The sequence below is a fragment of the Astatotilapia calliptera genome, chromosome 1, assembly GCF_900246225.1.
Source record: "Astatotilapia calliptera chromosome 1, fAstCal1.2, whole genome shotgun sequence".
NCBI lineage: Eukaryota > Metazoa > Chordata > Actinopteri > Cichliformes > Cichlidae > Astatotilapia > Astatotilapia calliptera.
Genome location: NC_039302.1, coordinates 23457363 through 23477493, shown reverse-complemented (window position 1 = coordinate 23477493; position 20131 = coordinate 23457363). Strand labels below are relative to the sequence as shown.

Sequence of the window (20131 nt, the reverse complement as noted above, 5' to 3'; positions counted from 1 at the left end):
GCTTTCTTCCACACTTCAATTTTCCTGAAATTTCTGTCCGCCACCTCTTTCCTGCCAGTCTATCCTCTCTCCTTCAAACCTTTCCCCTTCTTTTTCCATTACTTTCCCTCTTTCTTTACTTGCTTCCCCCTTTCCTCTCATCCCCTCATCCCTCTCTTCACCTGCTTACCTCCTTTCTTCCGTTTCCAGTGGCTCGTTCTTTCTTCATCTTTCCTTCCTCCCCTCCTCCTCCACAATCACCCACTTTTACCGTCTCTCTTTTACTTCCTCAACTAACCCGTCTGTCGTACTCTTACTCTGCCTCTCTCTCCCATGCTCTCTCTCGCTCTCCCCCTCTCTCTCCCCCCTTTCTCAGTCGTCGCTCGCTCGCTGTGCTGTGCGGACCTACCGACCATCTCTCTCCTCTCTTTCCCTAAATCTCTTCATCTCTCTGTCTCTCTCCTCCGGTCCTCCGGTCTCTGCTATGACAGCTCACACCAGCGGCGTGTTGCCCGATCTCAGACCATCAACCCGTCACCGGTTGTCCTGTCCAAACGTTAACATGGACATGTGTGTGGGGGATATTCGTGATTGATCTTCGGGTATTTTTTTTTAATATATAAAAACGAAAGAATAAGGAGGAGGGGGGCGGCCGTCCTCTTTTACCCCCCTCCGCTTCCTTCAGTCAAGCAGAGCGGCAAGGTGGGGAGAGGGCTTTAAAATTAAGCCAGCTTGGATTTATTTAATAGCAAAATGACGGATTTAGGAACGCCAGAGATGCTGCTGATGTGGAGGAGGCTGAACGTGAAGAAAACGGGAAGGCTGAGACGCGACCTCCCGCTTCTCCTCCTGCTGGGGCTTCTCTTGGGGGATTTCTCCTCGTCCAAGGGTGAGTTTTGGAGGTTTTCAAATCGCCTGCGTGTTTGCGTGCGCAGGCATGCATATGCGCGCGCGTGTGCCGGGGGATCACAGTGTTCGCAGGTTGGACTTTGCGTGTGCGCGCGCAGGCGAGAGTGAGGGACAGAAAGGTAATGCATGCAGTTTCGCTGCTGCAGACAGCGTTGGTGTGAGTGTGTGCAGGAGAGTTTCGCGTGTGCGTGCGTGCGCGCACGCTCTCAGCTCCGGGCATTGCGTGCATGCGTCCTTTTTGTGCGTGCGTGTTTGAGATACTAAGATGGACAGAGAGACTGTAAAAGAGGGAGTGAGAGCTATATCCTATATGCAAGCACGGGGAGTTAAGAGAGTGCGTGTGCGCGTGAGAGAAGAGAGCGTGCAGCGGCCAAGTTGGACACAATATTTCATCTGGGGAGTGTAGGCATGCTCGTTTTCAGGCCTCTGTGCTGTCCAGATAACCTCCTCTAAGTAAATGAAGTGACTAAAATTTTGCATTTGAAGCAGTTAAAAGTCCTGTTTGGTGACACAGCTCAGCAACCAACTCAGTTTACAGTCTACGAATAACCAGAGAGAGATTTTCATGTGGAGGGCATGAAGAGGGGAAATCCCATGCTCATAGTTGAACGTGATTTTGTGGAGTCGAACTCACACAGAGGAGCAGTTTTCTCAAAGGCCGTGGAGTCTGATGGTATAACAGGGGATTGATGCTTCATGTCAGCAGCCCAGCATGTCTCTTTTTATTTGGGGGGAGGGGGGCTGTGGCCAAGAGTTTCCTGGTGCCACAGATAGATGAAGACAGAAAAAAGTGTTAACATTCGTTTCTCTGTTACTCAGGTCATCAATAGCTTCTCTGTGTATGCTTCTCCTCCCTCTCTTCCTCGGTGCTGGTCCTCTCTGTATTTTGTTCCCAAACTCCCCTTCTCACGCATGGACCCATCAGATCTTCCCCACTCTGATGTAGATCTCCAGCTGTGCTAGAATTCTTGATAAATGTATATGTGTGCAAGTAAGCTTGTTTTGTTCTTGTGTAAGCTGTGTTTTCCCTTAACTCTGATCTGCTCTGGATGTTTAATACTGTGCATTATATTGAGGGTGTGTGCGTGTGTGTTTTGGTGGTTGTATGTTTATCCATCTGTATTCTGCCATAAACACAGGCCATCAACCCAGAATAAAAAGCGATTTGAGTAAATGTAAGACAGCGTGCGATTTGTGTATGCTGATAAATATGATAGATGTGTTTTTAAGCTGTTTATGATTATCACCTGTGATTTATCTTTCGTCCTGATCTGTGCGTGTCTGTGCGTTTGATGCCGTGTTTATCATCCTTGAAGTCTCTACATCTCTGCATCTCTCTTTGATTATGTTACTCAATTTAAAGAAAGCGTTACATGATAGACTCAATGAAGCCTTTTGGTTGCTGAAGAGTTAATCACACAGAAATACAATGAGAAAATTAAAGGGCATACAGACATCTGGAAAGACAGACGGAGGGGTGGCAATAATTTATTTCGTCAAACCTCAAACCCCAGATGGTTGCCACCCTTTTAAATGTGATGTCGCACTTTAAATTCCAACACAACTAATAATTGATTGTCTGGAAATGTCATGTAAAAATATCATAAAAAGTCAGATATGACTGCAGCTGAAAGAAAAAAAAAGCCCAGGTGAAGAACATGTTTCTTTAAATAGTCCTCAAGCTTTTTATGATGCTTGTGATTTGTTTCATTATTATATTTTCAAAGTAATTTAGGAAAATGTTACCTAGAATCTCAGTCCCTGTCATTCAGTGATATTTGGTGTTCTACTCATAATTGCCCCATAATTTATTCTTGTATTCACGACTCCTATTTATTATGATTATTATCACAATTATTATTGTTGTAGTTGTTTTTGCTAGCAGGCTCAATTTTTTTAACAAATATAGTCGAGATCAAAGCAACTTTTAACTGGCCGAAATATTCTATAAATACATTATCATTATTAGGTTTAGTCTGTCAGTAAGATTAAATTTGAACATCGAAATTTGCATTTGAAGAACATCAGTTAATGATTAAATAAAATAAATATTATTCTAACTGTGTATCAACATTGTGTTTATTGGAAGCCACATCTTTTTTTGCGAAATGTCCAGTTCAATTATTCACTGTCATTACATTACATTCACTCGCCAAGTTACGTTTCCTTCATCAGAAGCTCAAGCAGGAATAAAGATAAATAAAAAATAAACTCAGCCTTTTCATCAACAGGTTGTTATAGCCAAGAAACGTCCAAATGTCCAACTGTGATGATAATTCCCATAAAACCCAGCTACTGCTTATATAATTGATATATTGTTAACGACACTCTACAGGGGACTGTACAAAAGACATTTTTGGCACACTCTCACAAACACACACGAACACGCACACACACACACGCACACACTACTGAGAATAACATGTCTGAGAACTTCATTTTAGACTCCCACTGGGACTATGAAGCACTTGTTTAATCACTCGCGCACACACTTATACTCTTAAAGGAGCACACACACACACCGACACACACGCCGACACACACACGCAGACTCCGACACATAGGACATTCCAGTGACTTATTTCTGCTCCCCTTTCAAAGTGAGAACTGGTTAAATGTCTGTGTTTTTTGAAGCTTTTTAATGTTTATCAGGACATTTAGCCCCAAATGCACGTACTGACACATCCACACTCAGACACACAAATGAAAGTATATGCGCACGGTGACAATTAGCTGACATTGAATCAATGCCAAACAACAAGATATTGGAACTAGCTGTCTGTCCCCCTGCTTGGCATACTAATATCCCACACGGGAAATGCACAAATGGAGACACACACACACACACACACACACACACACACACACACACACACACACACACACACACACACACACACACACACACACACACACATATACTGTGAGAAGGTAGCTAATTAAAATAGAGCTATCTGCACAATCCACATTCACTTTAGAAACAGCAAACCGAGGGAATTAGATGTATAGAAAAAGTGTGAAACCTCTTGCAGTGAAAATCCAGAAAGCATGAGAAAATGTGAAAGAAGAAGTGGGTGTATATGTCAGACGCCATTTAATATGATGTTAACAGTATTTTAGAAGACTTGAGCATGGAGTTCTTTATTTTTTAACCTTGGGGACACGGACGTGCTTGTGGTAAATGTTTCTAAAGCAAGGTCCACTTACTTAGCTGTTCCTAAATCTTTCATTCATGGCCTACATCATCTTCAGTGAATAAATTTTGCTCAGGTGTCAGCCCTGGCTAATGATTTCTCTCCATATGCAACCACCTGTTATCTCATTACTGAGGCATAAGGGTATGACATAAAGATGTGCGGAATAGTTAAATAAGTGAAACTAATGTTTGTAATGTTTATCACATGCATTTATGATGCATGTAAATGGAAGGAGTGTGTTAATAAATGAAATGTTGGCATAATGGAATACGACTGTGTAGGAGAAATTGAGAAGTTACATTTTTCAATTGTTTATATAAAGCTATTTTAAAGTGTTTAAATATAAGCATTTGTCTTCTGCCTATGATTGATAAATACAGTGAGTTAAAATAAATTGTTACTTATTTTGCCTGGAAAGTAGGTTTCCCTTTTAGGACGAATGCAAAATCAAAGGTTATATATTGAAATCCAGTAGAGTTGAAATGCTCTGAGCTTGTGTCTCTGTGCTTGTGCTGTTCATTATAAAAAACTAAGCACCACCCTACCAAATTTTGGCTTTTTGATATACTTGGATAAGAAATGATTTGAAACAGTCTGAATAAAAGTAATAAAACAACCCATCAAGAAAAACATTGCTTTTTCAATTATTTATTTAGCAAAAATATGAATCGATGTAATTTAGTCTGTGTGGAAAAGTAGGTACACTCATGGCTTCAGAAGCTATTGTCCTCTGTAATCGAAATAACTTCTTTTTGCTGCTTTGTCCACCAGTTCCTGACATCGGCTCTCTGGATTTGTGTCCACTCTTAAGCTGAAAGATATTTGAGGGTTTTCTTGTATGTACTGTAATCTGACAAATATTTCCATTACAGTTTTCCATCACTTCTTCTCCTGAAAAGCTTTGCTCTGTTACTGTGGCTAAACAAACACCTTTGATTCATCTGTTCAGAACACATTATTTCAAGGTCCAGTGACTTAATTTATAAAATCCTGTGTGGAAGCCATATCAGATGTATACAAGCACACAAAAACTGAAAATGGTCTGCGTCATACATTAATCAGATTTATAAAACCATGTGTACATACACCTGTTGGCTTTTTTAATCACAGTTCACAACCATAAATGTTCAGCGCATTTCAGTAATGTCGATAGATGCTATTCCTCCATTTATTTACTGCATCCATTATCCGTTAATATGGATGACTTGTTGCTGTACTTATATATTTGCATCTATCAAACTGGTCACTTAACAACTTGCCAAAACAAGCGTATAGTTTCCCCACTCTGAGATATTTATTGAAAATTAAACTGTTACAGTGACAGTGGCTCATATTATTGCCACGAGTGATAATGAGCATATAGAACGTAATGATTTTCTGAGAATAATTGGTCATAAATTCCAACCGTTTGTGGCAGAGAGCTGCCCCTCCCTGAGGTCTCTTCCTGTCAAAAGGGAGTTTTTCCTTCCCACTATCACCAAGTGCTTGCTGAGAGGGGTTAATTTGATTGTTTTTTGTTTTTCCTGTATTCTTGTATGGGCTTTATTTTCAATATAAAGCAATTTGAGGTCTGCTGTGGTTTGGTGCTCTATGAATAAGATTGAATTGAACATGTATAGTATACTATATAAAATCTGTGCCTTTCATACTATTTTTTTTATTTTTTTCCCCCTTACTTCTCTCAGTACTTGGTGAACTCCTTCCTACTCCCTTTCCTGTTCTGGTCCACTTTCCAACTGATCAGCATTCAAACTGTACAAACTGTCATCCCCACCAGGTTACGCACTGTTGGTTTTTTGAAGGACTAACCACCACACCACCGTGCTGCCCACAAATAATAACTCTGCTGGTTTTAATGCTAGTGATAAAGTGAATCCAAGTGAGATATGCTTGGATTCACTTTATCACTTGGATTAAGTGATCTGCAGTAAAATTAAATGTATGAGTTGACAGATCATTATAGGTAAAGTGATTCAATATTTTTTACAGTCACTCTTGAATTTATGACCTCACTATATGCATTATCAAATTTCCCTTTCTCCTAAATGTTTGTGATAATGAGTCACACAAGTGAGCACATTGTTCTTTTAAGTTTATCTTTATGGATGGGATGGTGCATATATCTCTATCAGGCCCCATTCTGTGCATGTGAAACTTTATTATAAGTGGGGGCACTAGTCTTTGCCTGTGCCAGGAATCTATAGCTTTGCTTTAATGATGCGTGTGGGCAGCATGTGCTTTTTCCTGACACACCCACCTTTCAGGTAAATTTGTGCATCCCCTTCCGAGAGACTTCAAATTTTATTTTCCACTCACTGGGGTTTCCTGTGATTTCTTGCACAATGAAAGGATTTATTATTTTATTTCTTCCCTTGGATGTTGAACCATCTTTTCTGAAGGCCTTAAAGTAGCACATCAAGAGAACACCAGACCCTGGATGTCAGAGGTTTGAATAGGTCAGCTTCCACCTGCTACCACCTAAGACATTTTTAAAGCTCCACCCACATGTGAAGCAATTTGTTTGTTGCACATTGCTTTGTAGTTGCAGTTGGTCCTGCTGAAGATTCCAGTCACTGAATTATGAAAATAAATGAAATTTGTAATAACATAAAAATAAAATGGTAGTTTTACGTGCTGCTGCTTTGCACATACTGAATTTATTCATAGACACTATCCAAAAATGATCAGAGGTTTGTTTATGTAAAAATGTAACAATTTCCATGAGATGCACTGTTTTCGCTCGTGACAGGAGTTTGTATTGTACATTTGCATGCATATCTTTATAATTTACTGCTTCATTTGCAAGAGAAGTACTGGAACAATTATTACATCCCACTATGCTTGCGTAATAAATAATAAAAAGCTACACACACACACACACACACACACACACACACACACACACACACACACACACACACACACACACACACACACACGTGTTCAGGTGTTCTCTGGTGTTTGTTTTGTAATTGATTCCCCTCAGTTACACTAACACACATTTCAAATAATCTGAGCTTGAGACACTGCAGAAGAGACCCTTTACGTGTCGGTGCACCTGCAACAGACAGGGTGAGACAACTCATTGAGTGCTGATGATTTTCAGGTACTTAAGAGTCCTTCTAGATGTCCGGAGAGACCAGAGAATGCACACACACACACACACACACACACACACACACACACACACACACACACACACACACACACACGCTTCAATACAGTTAACTACTGAGTACACACTTCAGTGGAGAGGAACGAGGTGGCGTGTGTGTGAGAGAGAGTGAGGCATACAGAGAGATGTAACAAATACTGAAATCTGAAATTTAAATATGCATATTTATGTGCGTGTAGAACATATAAAGGGAAAAACAATAGAAGGCGCTACTGGGTCACAACAGTTAATTATTGGCTAACATACACAATAGATGTTAAATATATATGGGCCATTATCCTTGTTATGTTGGAAAGAAAAAGTCTTTCCTTTTTAGCAATCCATCCTGGTTTGAGCAAAACGAGCAAGTAATCTGTCTTTATAGTGTTCAAATGACAGAACTTTTAACAGAGCCATGGCCTACATACAGTACACTAATACAGGGGGGAGAGGGCAGTGAGAGAAAGACTAAGAGTGGAAATGAGAATGCATATGAAGACAGAGAGAGAGAGAGATAAGTTAAGGAAAAAGCAGAGAGCAGAACAAGTGTGTGAGAGATTGGAACAGAGAGGAACAGGAGGCGGTGCTATGCTATGCAGGGGGAGACAAAGTGAAAGAGAAAATGAAAATGTATTCCCCAGCAGACGCAATTAATCAGGAATGACTTTTCCATCTTGTGCTGCTCGGCTAGTAATGTCTAGCATTAAGTAATGACATCATAACCATGTCTGCCGTGAATTTATAACTTGGATGCGAAGGGAAATCCGCCAAACTGACCTAAAGGCACGGTCACACAGGGCTCTGAAATCTGTTGATATTAATGACTGGACTCAAATATTTCATGCTAGCAGTAAATACTGCATCACACACAGCAGAATCTCACATCTATCTGTCATTTAAAATCTGAGAGGACAGCATGAAAAAAGGGAAATAAAAGCCCATGTGTATATCATATGGAATGGCTTGACAGACCTCAAAATTATGAGTACTATAAAAGTGGTGTTGCATTGGTCGCCCAGTTGTGTTTTACCACCCATTTGTATGCAAGGATAAATGTCATGTCTAGTGTAGTTTTTAAGCTCTTCTTCAGAACCACCATGTTAATGGTAATGCTGAGTAACAGAGACCACTCAATTCATCTTTTTAATAGTGTTTTGCCTGAATAAATGAAATAAATCTAAATAAAGTTCTGCTGCATGCCATTAAAACCCCAGATACATCATATAGCTATCAGCTGCAACAAACTATGACACCCTCAATTTGCATCATGTCTTAAACTTTGCATTCGGCTGCTGCGGAGTTTTTAATGCAGCCACGTTTGGCACAGCAGTTTATTGCTGTTTTCCTGCACCTTGTGGTGCAGACGCCTCGCTGTGGTGGGAGCTGAGGGTTATTTCATAACACAGGATTACTCAGCCAGCCAGCTCTAAAAATAAGCATGAAATGAACCTCTCAAATGGAGTTCATAATGAAAGATCTGTCGGCGTGACTACAAGACACCCATGAAAACTAATATCCAAATTTAATTTGACAGATTATTCAGTACATCAACAGCTATGGTACATTTTTTAACCAATTCCAGTAAAGTTCATAATTTCCACTGCTTCCCGTTCATTTGTCCCATTAGTGGCCGTGCAATGCATGCTGGTAGCGGCGGCTCAAATAGCAGTCCGCCACATTGGCTGCTTCATTCTTCATGCTTCTTCTAGAAATGAACAAACTTCTTTTCACAAATGCAAGGGCAATTTAGGAAATGTTTTTAGTTGAGTGACGCATTCCCACAAAAGACGTGCTCTAAGTGTTAAAGTGCGTGTTACCAAATGAGATTGAGAAGTTCTTTTTTTGTGCCTTCTGCAGCCCTGATCCTCCGGCACAGCATCAGCACTCCTTGAACTGGGATGCTGAGGGTTTTTTCATCTAGTTCCTTAGCTGGTCTGTGTAAACTATTCCTCACTGCACGATTCCCCATAGCTATGAAACTTAAATAACCCAGATAAAAGTAATATGGTAATTACTAAACCAGGTAGGGAGAATCACTTTTTGATGACAGTGCAGGGTGAGCTGGTAAGAACTGGTCTGAATTCAGTGATTTACTCAAAGGCACGAGTTTGAATAACTATCTCATATCGAATGAGTGTCAATCGTGTATACCCTGCAGCTTCGAATCTGCTGGTGAAGCCACACGATGAATTTAAAGGCTAATGGGTCTGTCAGTGCGGCACGTTTGCTGTTTTATTATTTCCGCTTTGCCTCTCTGTTAGCATGACATTTTCTATAAGCTGTAGGCTAATAGCTGGCTAGCAGGCTAACATTAAACAGGCTAATGTGTCTGTTAATGTTACATTAGTGTTATTTCAGTTTTTTCTCTCACTTAGTTCCATGGTTTAAGGGCAAAGTGTGTGCATGTTTGACACTGGGAGAGCGTACCTACACTCCGTGTGTGTGTATGTGCGTGTGTGTGGGGTGGTTGCGCGTGTGTCGGGTATTTATGAGTGTGTGTGGATGTGCATTCTACATATGGAGCCAATGAGTTACATTTCCATTTCAAAGCGACGAGTCAGCAGCAGCAGAAGCCACTTTCATCCATTAATGTGATTTTAGGGAGAGAGCGAGACAGTGAGACACACACGCACACGTACACACACACACACACACGGCCCACACGGGGAACGACATAGAGCCACAGTGATAATTACTCTCCAGGTTGGCAAAGGGTTCAGATTGTTTATTAGTGTCTCTGTCTCTGTGTTCCTCTCTTCCTGACAACCACCTCCCATCTCCCTGTCGTCCCTTGTTTTTTCCTCAAATTATCTGTACCCCACTCATCTACTGAAAAGTCCAGTGTTTTAATGCCACTGTCAGTCACATTAACAGGGTCGCTGAGTGTTGCAGTATCATTCTCTGTGAAAATTTAAAAAGTGTGCAGAGGATGAAATGTTTTGAAGAATAAAGCGTCCGTGTGCGAAAGTGTTTGTCTTTGCCTTGAAGAGAAAAATGCTTAGTTAGGGTTAGAGCCGCGTGTGTTAGGGGGATCAGTGAGGGGATTACTTTCTACTTGAGTGCCCTTTTGTGTGTAAATGTCCGTGTGTAAGCTAAAAGAATGCATGTGCCACCGTGTTTAGACATCATTTGGTGTATACAGCTTTTCTGAGTGCAACCATGCGAGAGCAGTACAAGCTGTGTGTCATATTAGTTTAGTATTGTGAGTTGAAGTGAATGTGTTAGTTCTGAATTTGTTTATGCATGTACGTTAGCTTGCACGAGTGTTTATATTTGCTTCTATGAGTGCGCCCATGTGAAGGAATTTGTGTTTATGCACTTACGTCTGGAAGTTTGCGTGCGCAGATGAGCGCAGGAATAGTACAGCGTGCAAATGTAAACTATGGAGCTGTAGATAAGAAGGTGTTTTGAATAATTCTGTGTGTGCTTGCATCGATAACCTGCGTCTTTGTGTGTGAACTTGTGTTTAGACATTTTCCACTCAGCGTGTGTGTGTGTGTGTGCGCATTTGAGAATAAATGCACTAGCCACAGGCTATCGTTGCTCCAGTAGCATCGTTCTTATTCTATCCATTTTTAATGATTGGTAATGGTCGCTAGCAGTGTTGAACCTACTTCATGAGGACGCAGCAAAAAATGGTCCCGTGGTACACGAAGAGAACAGGACGGAGGAGGTAGAAGAAGGGAGGTTGGAAACTAGTTCTGAAAGGAGAGGAGAGAAGCTTGGAGGTTTTTTTTAATAGATGTTAGCTTCTGGAAACGAACATCACAGGGGGTACTGTTGAAAAGGTCCCACGATACAGTGGGATGCCGCAGTACGGCCCTGCAGGAGGGACGGTGGGTGAGGAAGAGTGAGGGAGGAGGTGAGAAACAGGCCAGAAGGCTTACTGACTGACTGTTTGATTTACTGACTAAATGATGAACTGCTTGTAAACTGACTGACTGACTTGCTGGTTGATTGGTTGTGTTACAGGCAGGCTATGTGACTGACTGGCGCAATTGCTGATTTGTTGAAGACTTTTTACAAGGTATCTTTGTAACAGCAGAGCAGGAGAGAAGAGAAAGCCGGTGGAGAGAGAGAGCAAAGGCAAGACCTCTTAACTGTGCTTAAATACCAGAAAACAAGGGTTGAAATAAGTTTCCAGAGTCCAAAGGCCAAACCAAGTTCTTAGCACATAATGGCTGTTTAATTGTTGCTTGTTAAATTTAGATTTTATTTGTTTCAATTAACCACCACAAAGTGCTTTATTACCAATGCTTCCTTGCGCCATCCTTGAAGGAAATTGCAGGATTGCAGCCACCAAAAATGTCGTTGAATCAAATAAAACAAAATTGAATCAAATTAAACTGGTAGCACTGTGGAAACATTGGAAACAATTTCTCAGTTCAGGTTAAGAAAAAGATTAAAAAGGCTTACGACTGATGTTCTGAGGTTTTCATGCTATGCTGACATCCGAAAGTGTAAACTGAGTATTATTGCCCTGTCAGCTGGAGAGGAAAGGCAAAGAGAGGAGTGGGGAAGTGCAGAAAAATGGAAAAGAGTGGGAGGAAAAGAGTGAGTGAGGAAAGCAGGGAGGGGGTTAAGGAGAAAATGGTTGAATGAGGAGAGGGGAAATAGGAGGAGGAGGGAAGGCCTTAAGCAGTGTGATAAGGAAATAATAAAGGGAAGGTTGTAAAATGCTCCAAGACTCCAACTGTAGCAATATCAGCTACACACATACAGACACATGCACACACACACCGTGTACTCCTGTATTTGTGGGGACCCCGGGCCCTCAACTTAACCATTAGCTTATCGTTAACCATTACCACTGAATCCCTGAATGTACAGTTCATGATAAATATAGACGAATACTGTAAATGTTGATGCCTTTAAGGGAAAAGTAGGCTACTGCATAAAAGGATGTAATACCATACTTTCTTTGAGCTGCGTCACACTTGAATGTTGAGTCATCAAGCAGGTGAAAGTATTGTAGCAGGAGACATTTGCTGATGCTATGAACAGTTTCAAGACTCATTTGACCAATAATGTGTGAGTTCATTTCCTAAATTTAGTTTTGTAATAAAGTGCTGTGATGCCTGTTTCACTTGTGTGTTACTTTTTCTTTTACTTGTTCTTTTAATTATTTGACTTTCTTAAATTGTGTTTTTTATTTATATCTTTTGTATTTTTATCATATAGTTCCAATGCATAAACGTTGTGTCAGCTTTTAAGGTGCTTTATACATAAAGATGGGTGGATGGATGGTGTTGTGATTAGATCTGATCGTTTTGGATGTGTGACGTGGTTTCCTGTCTTTACACAGCTGAGGAAGAGTATTTAGTTTAAGTTAGCAATGGAACACCCGAGCTAAGTAACCAGTGTTATGCTTAAGCGTGGTTGTCCAGATGTTTATTAAGTAAGATTAATTAAGGGTTTTCTATCAGACAAAAGGAATATTTTAATGAAGTGAACACACTGATTCAGATGGATAATTGCCATAAGGACTTGTTATCACTGGAAGAGGGTGCATCAGCTCTACAAGGAATAGAGGAGCTAGATAGTTAGTGGATTGTGGAATTTTAGTGCTTTGTTACATCTCACATTAAGAACATTATTTGGAAAGTGTTTGGGTCATAACTGAACTTATTTTTTAAATTGGTTCATGAAATTAAAATAAATTCAGTCGTAGACATTTCAAGTTTACTTTTTACATGAATGGTTTTTAAGCTCCACAGTTCCAGCTTGCTTTAACCAGCCATTAATAACATTAAGCAACATAAGTTCAGTAATGACACAGGAGCTACTGTACTGTGGACTGCAAATACTACTTAACTACTACTAATAATAATAATACATTTTATTTAAAAGCGCCTTTCAAAACACCCAAGAACACTGTACAGAGCAAATAAGACAGGCATAAAAGCAGGAAATAAACACAATAATAAAAGAAAGTTTAAGGGCATGGAGAAGTAATCTAGAGTAGGCTATCTTGAAGAGGTGGGTTTTGAGGGTGGACTTAAAAAGGGGGAATGAAGTGATGTTTCTGAGGTCAGGGGGAAGGGAATTCCAAAGTCGAAGGGCAGAGTGACTAACAGCCCTGCCCCCCATGGTAATAAGATGAAAGGAAGGAACAGAAAGAAGGAGAGAAGAGGAGGATCTGAGGCACCAGGATGGGATGGAAATCTGTACCAAATCAGAGATGTATGATGTGGAGAGAGAATGAATAGCCTTAAATGTATAGAGGAGTATTTTAAAATTAATGCGAAAATTAATGCTTGTCGATTTCTGGCTGCTTCCTTTAGGGCTCACAGTAACAGATAATATGCCTCCATCTAACTCAGTACGGAAACCCCATTCTTGATGATCTGGAAGTTTGACTTGGTGAAAAGTTTTTACCAGATGCCCTTCCTGGTGTAACACTCTCCATGTATCTGGGCTTGGGACCAGCACTAGGAGTGTACTGGCTTGTGGCCCAGTGGCTGGGTTAAATGAAGCTCATCTGCCGTGACATTGTTTCACAATGCCGTGACCCGGATTCGGACCAGGGTTAGCTGTGGCCACACTGCAGAATACTAAGCACTTTACAATTACAGCCAGCTATGATGAGCTGACTCTGAATGTTTGTGTCATGATATATATCTAATGATGTGTTATTAGATGCAAGTTCTTTAAGATATCGTCAAATCCTTGGTAATGATTACAGTGAGGAGACTAAAATAAAGTACAGTGGCTCGTTATGATATTAAATTGTAAGGCTCAACTTCTATACAGCCCAGTATTGTAATAGTTTTAGAGTAATTACTGTAGAACAGTTTCATGCCAGACCGTCTTCATCCCCGGGGTGTCAATTAGGGCCGTTTCGTCAAAACTGCTGGTGCTCATTTACACACAACTGGGTTATGGCATAAGAGTTCTTGGCTCCAACTTTCTTCACTTGTCAACATGGAGTGTTACTCCTGTGAAGGGGCTTGTTTTAACCCAAATCACGTTTTTTTCCTAAACATAACCAACAAAGTAGCTTTTACATCCTAAACATGCCTAAAATGAAATTCAAAGTATGTAGGGAAAAAAACACCCACAAGGTCCCAATGGGACATGAACCACAGTCCTGACTGATAACCCTGCAAACTGTGCTTCCACCACCTCTCCAGCCTCCTGTTGTAGGTCTCTGAAAAGGAGCCATTATCTTTCAGTTGCTGATATAGCTGCAGCATCAAAGGACAGATGTAGCGTCTGAGAAAGTGCACTGGGATTAGAATGCATGGTTTATGTGATGTAGCTACTATGAATGTGTTGTAACATACCAGAGAAATATTACGGGCACTTCTATCACGGTCCCTGGGTTTAGGGTTTAGCGAGTTCATGGTCCCTCTTTCTTTTGAGTATGATTCATGTTTGAGTTTCGCTCTTTTTGAAATGTAGGGTTGTATACACTCTTTCTGCTGTTTTGTTTATTATCCCTCCCCTTTATCCTCTGCATGTGTTTAGTCTGTTCTTTGAGTTTTGCATTTAATTTTTTGCTCCTTGGGTTCTTTATGTGCTCAGTTGTTCACTTTTATAGTTGTAGCCTTGAAGCTTTTAGTGCTTTTAGTTTTTGAGTCTGCATCTTGTTTAGTTTCCCATAATATTTTGATGCCTAGTTTCTCTGCATTTAGGTTTATATGTGTTTAGTTCCCCTCCTGTTTAACTTCCCTTGTTTTGTGTATATATTGGCTCAGCCTTCCTTTGTGCTTTGTTGTATTGTCCACTTAACTGTGAATTCCCCCGTGGTTCCCGAGCTTGTGTTTCAAGTGATTTCTGGATTTCCTGGCTTTTCTTTTCGTGTATTCTTGGACTTGGACTTTGTAATCCTTCAGACTTACGGTATCAGCATTAAATACTCACTTTCAGTTTGGCTTATATTTTCTGTCTCCTGCTCTTGACTCCTTAAAATTAATTTGCTGATTATAACAGTCTCTACTTAACTCTTTACCTCTTCAAAGGCTACTAGGAGTAACCTTTGAAGCTATTTTCTGTTATATTTCTGGCCTGCTTATCAAACAAAATAAAAAAGTTAGTGAGGGTGGTCTCCAGATCTTGGAAAATCCTGTTCTAACGGTAGTCAAACCACATCTTTATTGATATATACTGTGGTGTCAAAACATGTCATTAAGAGTACAGGAGAGGTCATCAAATGCTGTCTTTATAGAAGAAAAAGTTAAACACCCCTTTAAGGTGAAGTTCTGTATTTTGGTTGCTCTAAAAGTTGTCAAACATTGCGTGTATAGTACACACACAGAGATCTGTATGAAAATTGATGTTGCAGTGTCCTTTACAGGCCATTAAATCTGAACAATGGCATTTGCTTACTTCATGTCTGACAAACCACAGCTGAATTACCGGGCTTTTTTGCCTGTCATCCTGCCTGTTTGTTTGCCTTTAAATCAAGCAAACAAACCATCCTACATTTAAGGAGTCCAGAGCCAGAAATCTTTTCCCAATGTTGGAATCCATAGAGAAAGCAAAGCCGAGGAGAAAGAGGATGAAAAATAATGCAGGGTGATGGATAATAAGCAAATCCCAGTTGCCTTGTTTTTATTGTCGAACTTTTTTTTTTGGTGTTTTTGAAGTCAAATTTGTTCTAATTCTGCCAAAACTTACCAGCAAAGACATTATCAAACCCCTTTAGCATGTTAGACAATAAGCTGCCTCTATAACGAGTTTCAAGTAATGCTTCCTGAATGTCAAGGAGCAAGCAATTCTCTCGACTCTCTTTCTCTCACCCCATTTTCTTCCCTTTTCTTTCCACTCATCCCTTATCTCATCTCTTGTTTCATCCCTCTGCCCTTTTCTCCCTCCTCATGTCTTTCCCCCTTCTTTCATCCATGACTCTGATTCTTATCTCTACATTTCATCCTTTGCTTTGTGTATCGTTTGTCTGCTTTTTCTTCTCCCTGTCACTCAGTCTTCTGAATTTTCTTCTTCCCTTTGTCTCCACTCTCTCCTCACTTGCATACTTCTCCTTCTCCAGCTATTCCCTCAATGTCTGTCCTCCCTTTCTTCTTCCATCTCTCTCTCTCCTCCTCTCTCTGTCCCTCTCGGCCCTCACTTTCTCACCAACTTCCTCTACCTCGTTCCTTCTCACTCTGCTTTCCATTTCCTTGTGATGTCTCTTACCCCTGCTCTCTCTCTGCCCTTTTGAGTTCTTTGATTAGGTTGTTGGCATTTTCATTGAGATGTCTATATGACCACTGAAATAACTCACAGTCTCATCTGCTCTCTATCTATTTCTCTACCTGCTGTCTCTTCATTTTCTTTAACATCTGCTCATTTCCTCCCTCTCTCGTCACTGATTTTTGTTTTCTCTTTTTATCCTCTTCCTGTGCTACTTTCTGCCTCTCCCAGTTTCTACTTTCGCTCTCTCTCTCTTTGCCTCAGTACCTCTTTCTTATATTTGCTCTCATTTCCCCCTCTCAATTTCCTCTGCCGCTTCCGTAGATCATTTGTCTAAATGTCAGAAGGCCACATCACCCACTGTTGGTATTATAAACAGCTTTCTGGTCAGTAACACAGAAACAGAGACACGGGGAGCAAAAGAGTGAGATGAGGTGAGTGTGCGGCGCTGGTGGTGGGATTACGCTGACGCTGCAGTTTTCCTATGTTTCTCGCCGTAAAGAAAAAGAAAAAGAAAAAGATATTTGTAAATAGAGTGAACAGGTTTAAAAATTAGGTGGGGTGCCAGGTGGGCGTAAGAGGAGGCAGAGTGAGAGCTTATAGAGAAGAAAAATTAGATAAGAGGAGTGAAAGGAGAAGACTGGGGAGAGGCGAGAAGAAAAAAGCAGGAGGAGAACGAGCAAAAGAGAAAACGAGAGGGAGAGCCTGCGTGTCTACATGCCTCTAATCTGTTGATGGTTGAGGAGAAGCAGACAATAAGCCATTATCTCTCCAAGACTTAGCTACAGCCGTATGGCACTGCATACCGCCAGCGCCAAAGCAGCTTACGGCACAGTTACTTTCCCACATAAAGTAACAGGATAGCGTATCAAGACATCGTATAAATAAGGAACATGATAATATATCAATACCCACAGCTCAACAGTGATAATGATAGAGTAAATCCAATAGGTAAGAGAGTGAGCTAACGCTCAAGAGTCTAATGAGGAAAGAAGCGTATGTCCCATGATGATAAATGTGCGTATGGTAAAGGAAAACGAATAATTAATGTCAGCATTAGATTCACTGAACAAGTCAAGAAGAATGATCAAATTAAAGCTACACATTGTTGACAACTACCACATCTAAACATGTAGACAGATTAACTCCAATTAAACTGTTGCTATAAAGAGATTGGTCCCCTGGTAACATCTGGTTGCTAGGGAAAATGTGTATTCCCTGACCAGTTGGCAAGCGGTTGCTGGCAGTCACTATTTGAAATTGGCTGTTAGGGGTATATGGCACTTCACCAAAAATCTCAGTGCTTTAGTTGCTAGCAGTGTGCTGACGTCACTTGTAGTTTGCATAGAAAATGTTGGGTAACATAGACGAAGACAGTACACTTTCAAATTAAATATTTGTCATTACTACTGCAAATGACATATTTCAAAAGGTACAACTTTCACTTCTAGTTTGCATCAGTTTTTGCAGTTTCACTACTGTTTCGAGAGTACTTGGGGACAGTTTGCAGAAAAATCGGTGTCCCTACAAAGCAGTTACCAGATGCAGCATCCTTTTTGTGATGTTTTTCACTTGGTGACAGCCAGCAACCTTTAGCAACTACTTGCAAAAAAAAAAAAAAATCATACATAATTTATTATTTAATATTTATATCCCGCCATTCCAATCAGCTGGACATATCATTTTAATGAACTGGAAACAACACAAAGCAGACTGTTTCTTTATGAGACCCGGCATACAGATGAACAGACAGAAGTGATGGGCTTGAAGTACCCTCCATTTGGTTTTTGTTTTCCAGTGTTGCACATCAGACTTTAATGTGCTTAATGTTGTGCATCAAGAGCCATAAACCTTAGTTTCCCCTGTATTACCATTAATATTTAATTGTGAACTTGATGCACCTCCATATGCTGTTAAACCTGAGTGATTAAAAAGTTAATGTACTTCCTACGGTTATAATGTTTGTGTTTGGTGCTGTGTGGAGACATTTGATATCTGCAGTGGCGTTTTAGATATTTTATTTGTGGTATCCCCGGAGGTTTTGGGGGACATTAGTTAAAGTCGTTGCAACATTTAGTCCTGATGATATGGGCTGTGTAACACTGAATATTGAATAAGATAACTTACCTTTGTATCCATACTGGTCGTCGTGCAGATGAGTGAGAAGCACTGACGAAATGGTGTGTTGTACAAATGCAATTGCCAAAATTACTGTAAGCTGCTCTTTAAAAAGCAAAGCCATCCTTCCAGTTTGTTGCTCTGCCATTTTCCTCAGTAAGTGGGAGTGCAGAGAGAGGTGAGGCTACAGTACAAAATGAAACATTTAAAGCTTCACAAAGGTGACATTAAATTGCACAGGTGTTCTTTGATATTGTGTCCATCCTCTTTAAGAATGCATGCATTTCGCGGTGATCAAAAAAGGATAAATGTCTCATAAATATACATGAAAAATCCACATTTACTGTCTTATAATCTCTTTCAGGCTGTCTTCCTGGCTCTAGAAACAGGAGGAAGGCCAGATTTGACACCAGTGCTGTTAAAAAGCTGACGTCACTGCACTGACTAAGACAGAGAACACAGAGAGGTGTCACATAGCCAACCTGCTCCTCTCCTCTCCTCTATCCCCTCCCTGTCTTTTCTTCCATCCTTTCCCTCTCTTTTCTTCTCTCCCTCCTTCCTCCTTTCCTAATTGCACCAGGCACTTTGTGGCATCCAGTAGCCTGCTGGTGTGGAGTTGTTTAGGGGACATGAAGAGCTTTCTAAATGATGGCTAAATTTAACTAAATGACTTCCTCCACTCAGATCTAATATAATGTCCTCCCTTGCTCCTCTCTCACTGCCTCATCCTTTTTAGCCGTTGTCCTTTTCTCCTCCTCCCTCTCGCTCTCTCTGTCCTAAAGTGTGATTCTATTTTTCAATTTCCCTCCCAGCTACCGGCTGCCTCTCCTATTTACCTTTTTACATCTCATTCTTGCTCCTGATCCCATCACTCCTTTCTGCCTTCACTTCCGTTCCACTAATCGTTTTGTTTCTTCTACGTTCTCCTAGCTTAAAAGGGTTAGATTGCTCTCTGTTTGAAGTCTTAATAAGGGGGCTCTGGTTGAATTTTCTTTTATTATTTCAGGTAAGACGGCTGCCAGTTGTCAGTCTGCATGTCTGATCGATCCACTTTGTCCCCATTTCTGCAATAATGTGCCTTTGACTGGAAGCAGACTAATTAGATGATAGATTCTTTACCTGTGAATTATGGTCAGTAAATTGGAAAGGGATAATTGCTTGTAGATCAGCAGTCAATTGTGACTCAGACAGCCAACCAAAGAGCCTTTTTGTGGTACTCTATTCATCCACTAACCTCACTGCAATATCCCCTAATTACCTAATTTATTTGTATAAGGGATATTAATCATTAGATTACCAAGTATATTACATAACCATATAATTTTGTCATAATATGAAGTAATATAATGTTATGTTGAGGCACTAAATCATATTTCCTAATGTAATGTAAACCAATTACCATATTTAAAGTTTTTGGATTTAGTTTTTGATAGTTTCATATATTATAATGGCTCAAGATAATATAATGATACTCTTCTTTCATAATATAGTATAATAAATTACAATATAATATAATATAATATAAAACAGTGTGTTGCCAATGGGAAATAGCACATTATTTGTGTGAAGAGGTGATCCATTCTAATCAGACCCATTTATATTGTAGCATATATTACCAATCCAGAAAGCACTTTAATTA

The 20131-nt window shown here is 40.3% G+C and overlaps 1 protein-coding gene across 1 annotated transcript in view; it reads left to right on the top strand.

Moving 5' to 3' along the window:
* Positions 1 to 367: 367 nt before the first annotated feature.
* The window catches only part of LOC113023905 (CUB and sushi domain-containing protein 1), a 435654-nt gene continuing 415890 nt past the window's right edge, over positions 368 to 20131 (top strand). The window contains exon 1 of the mRNA XM_026170386.1: positions 368 to 868. Within this exon, the coding sequence (XP_026026171.1) occupies positions 733 to 868 (136 nt within the window). The 5' untranslated portion in view covers positions 368 to 732. The remainder of the gene's footprint in view (positions 869 to 20131) is intronic.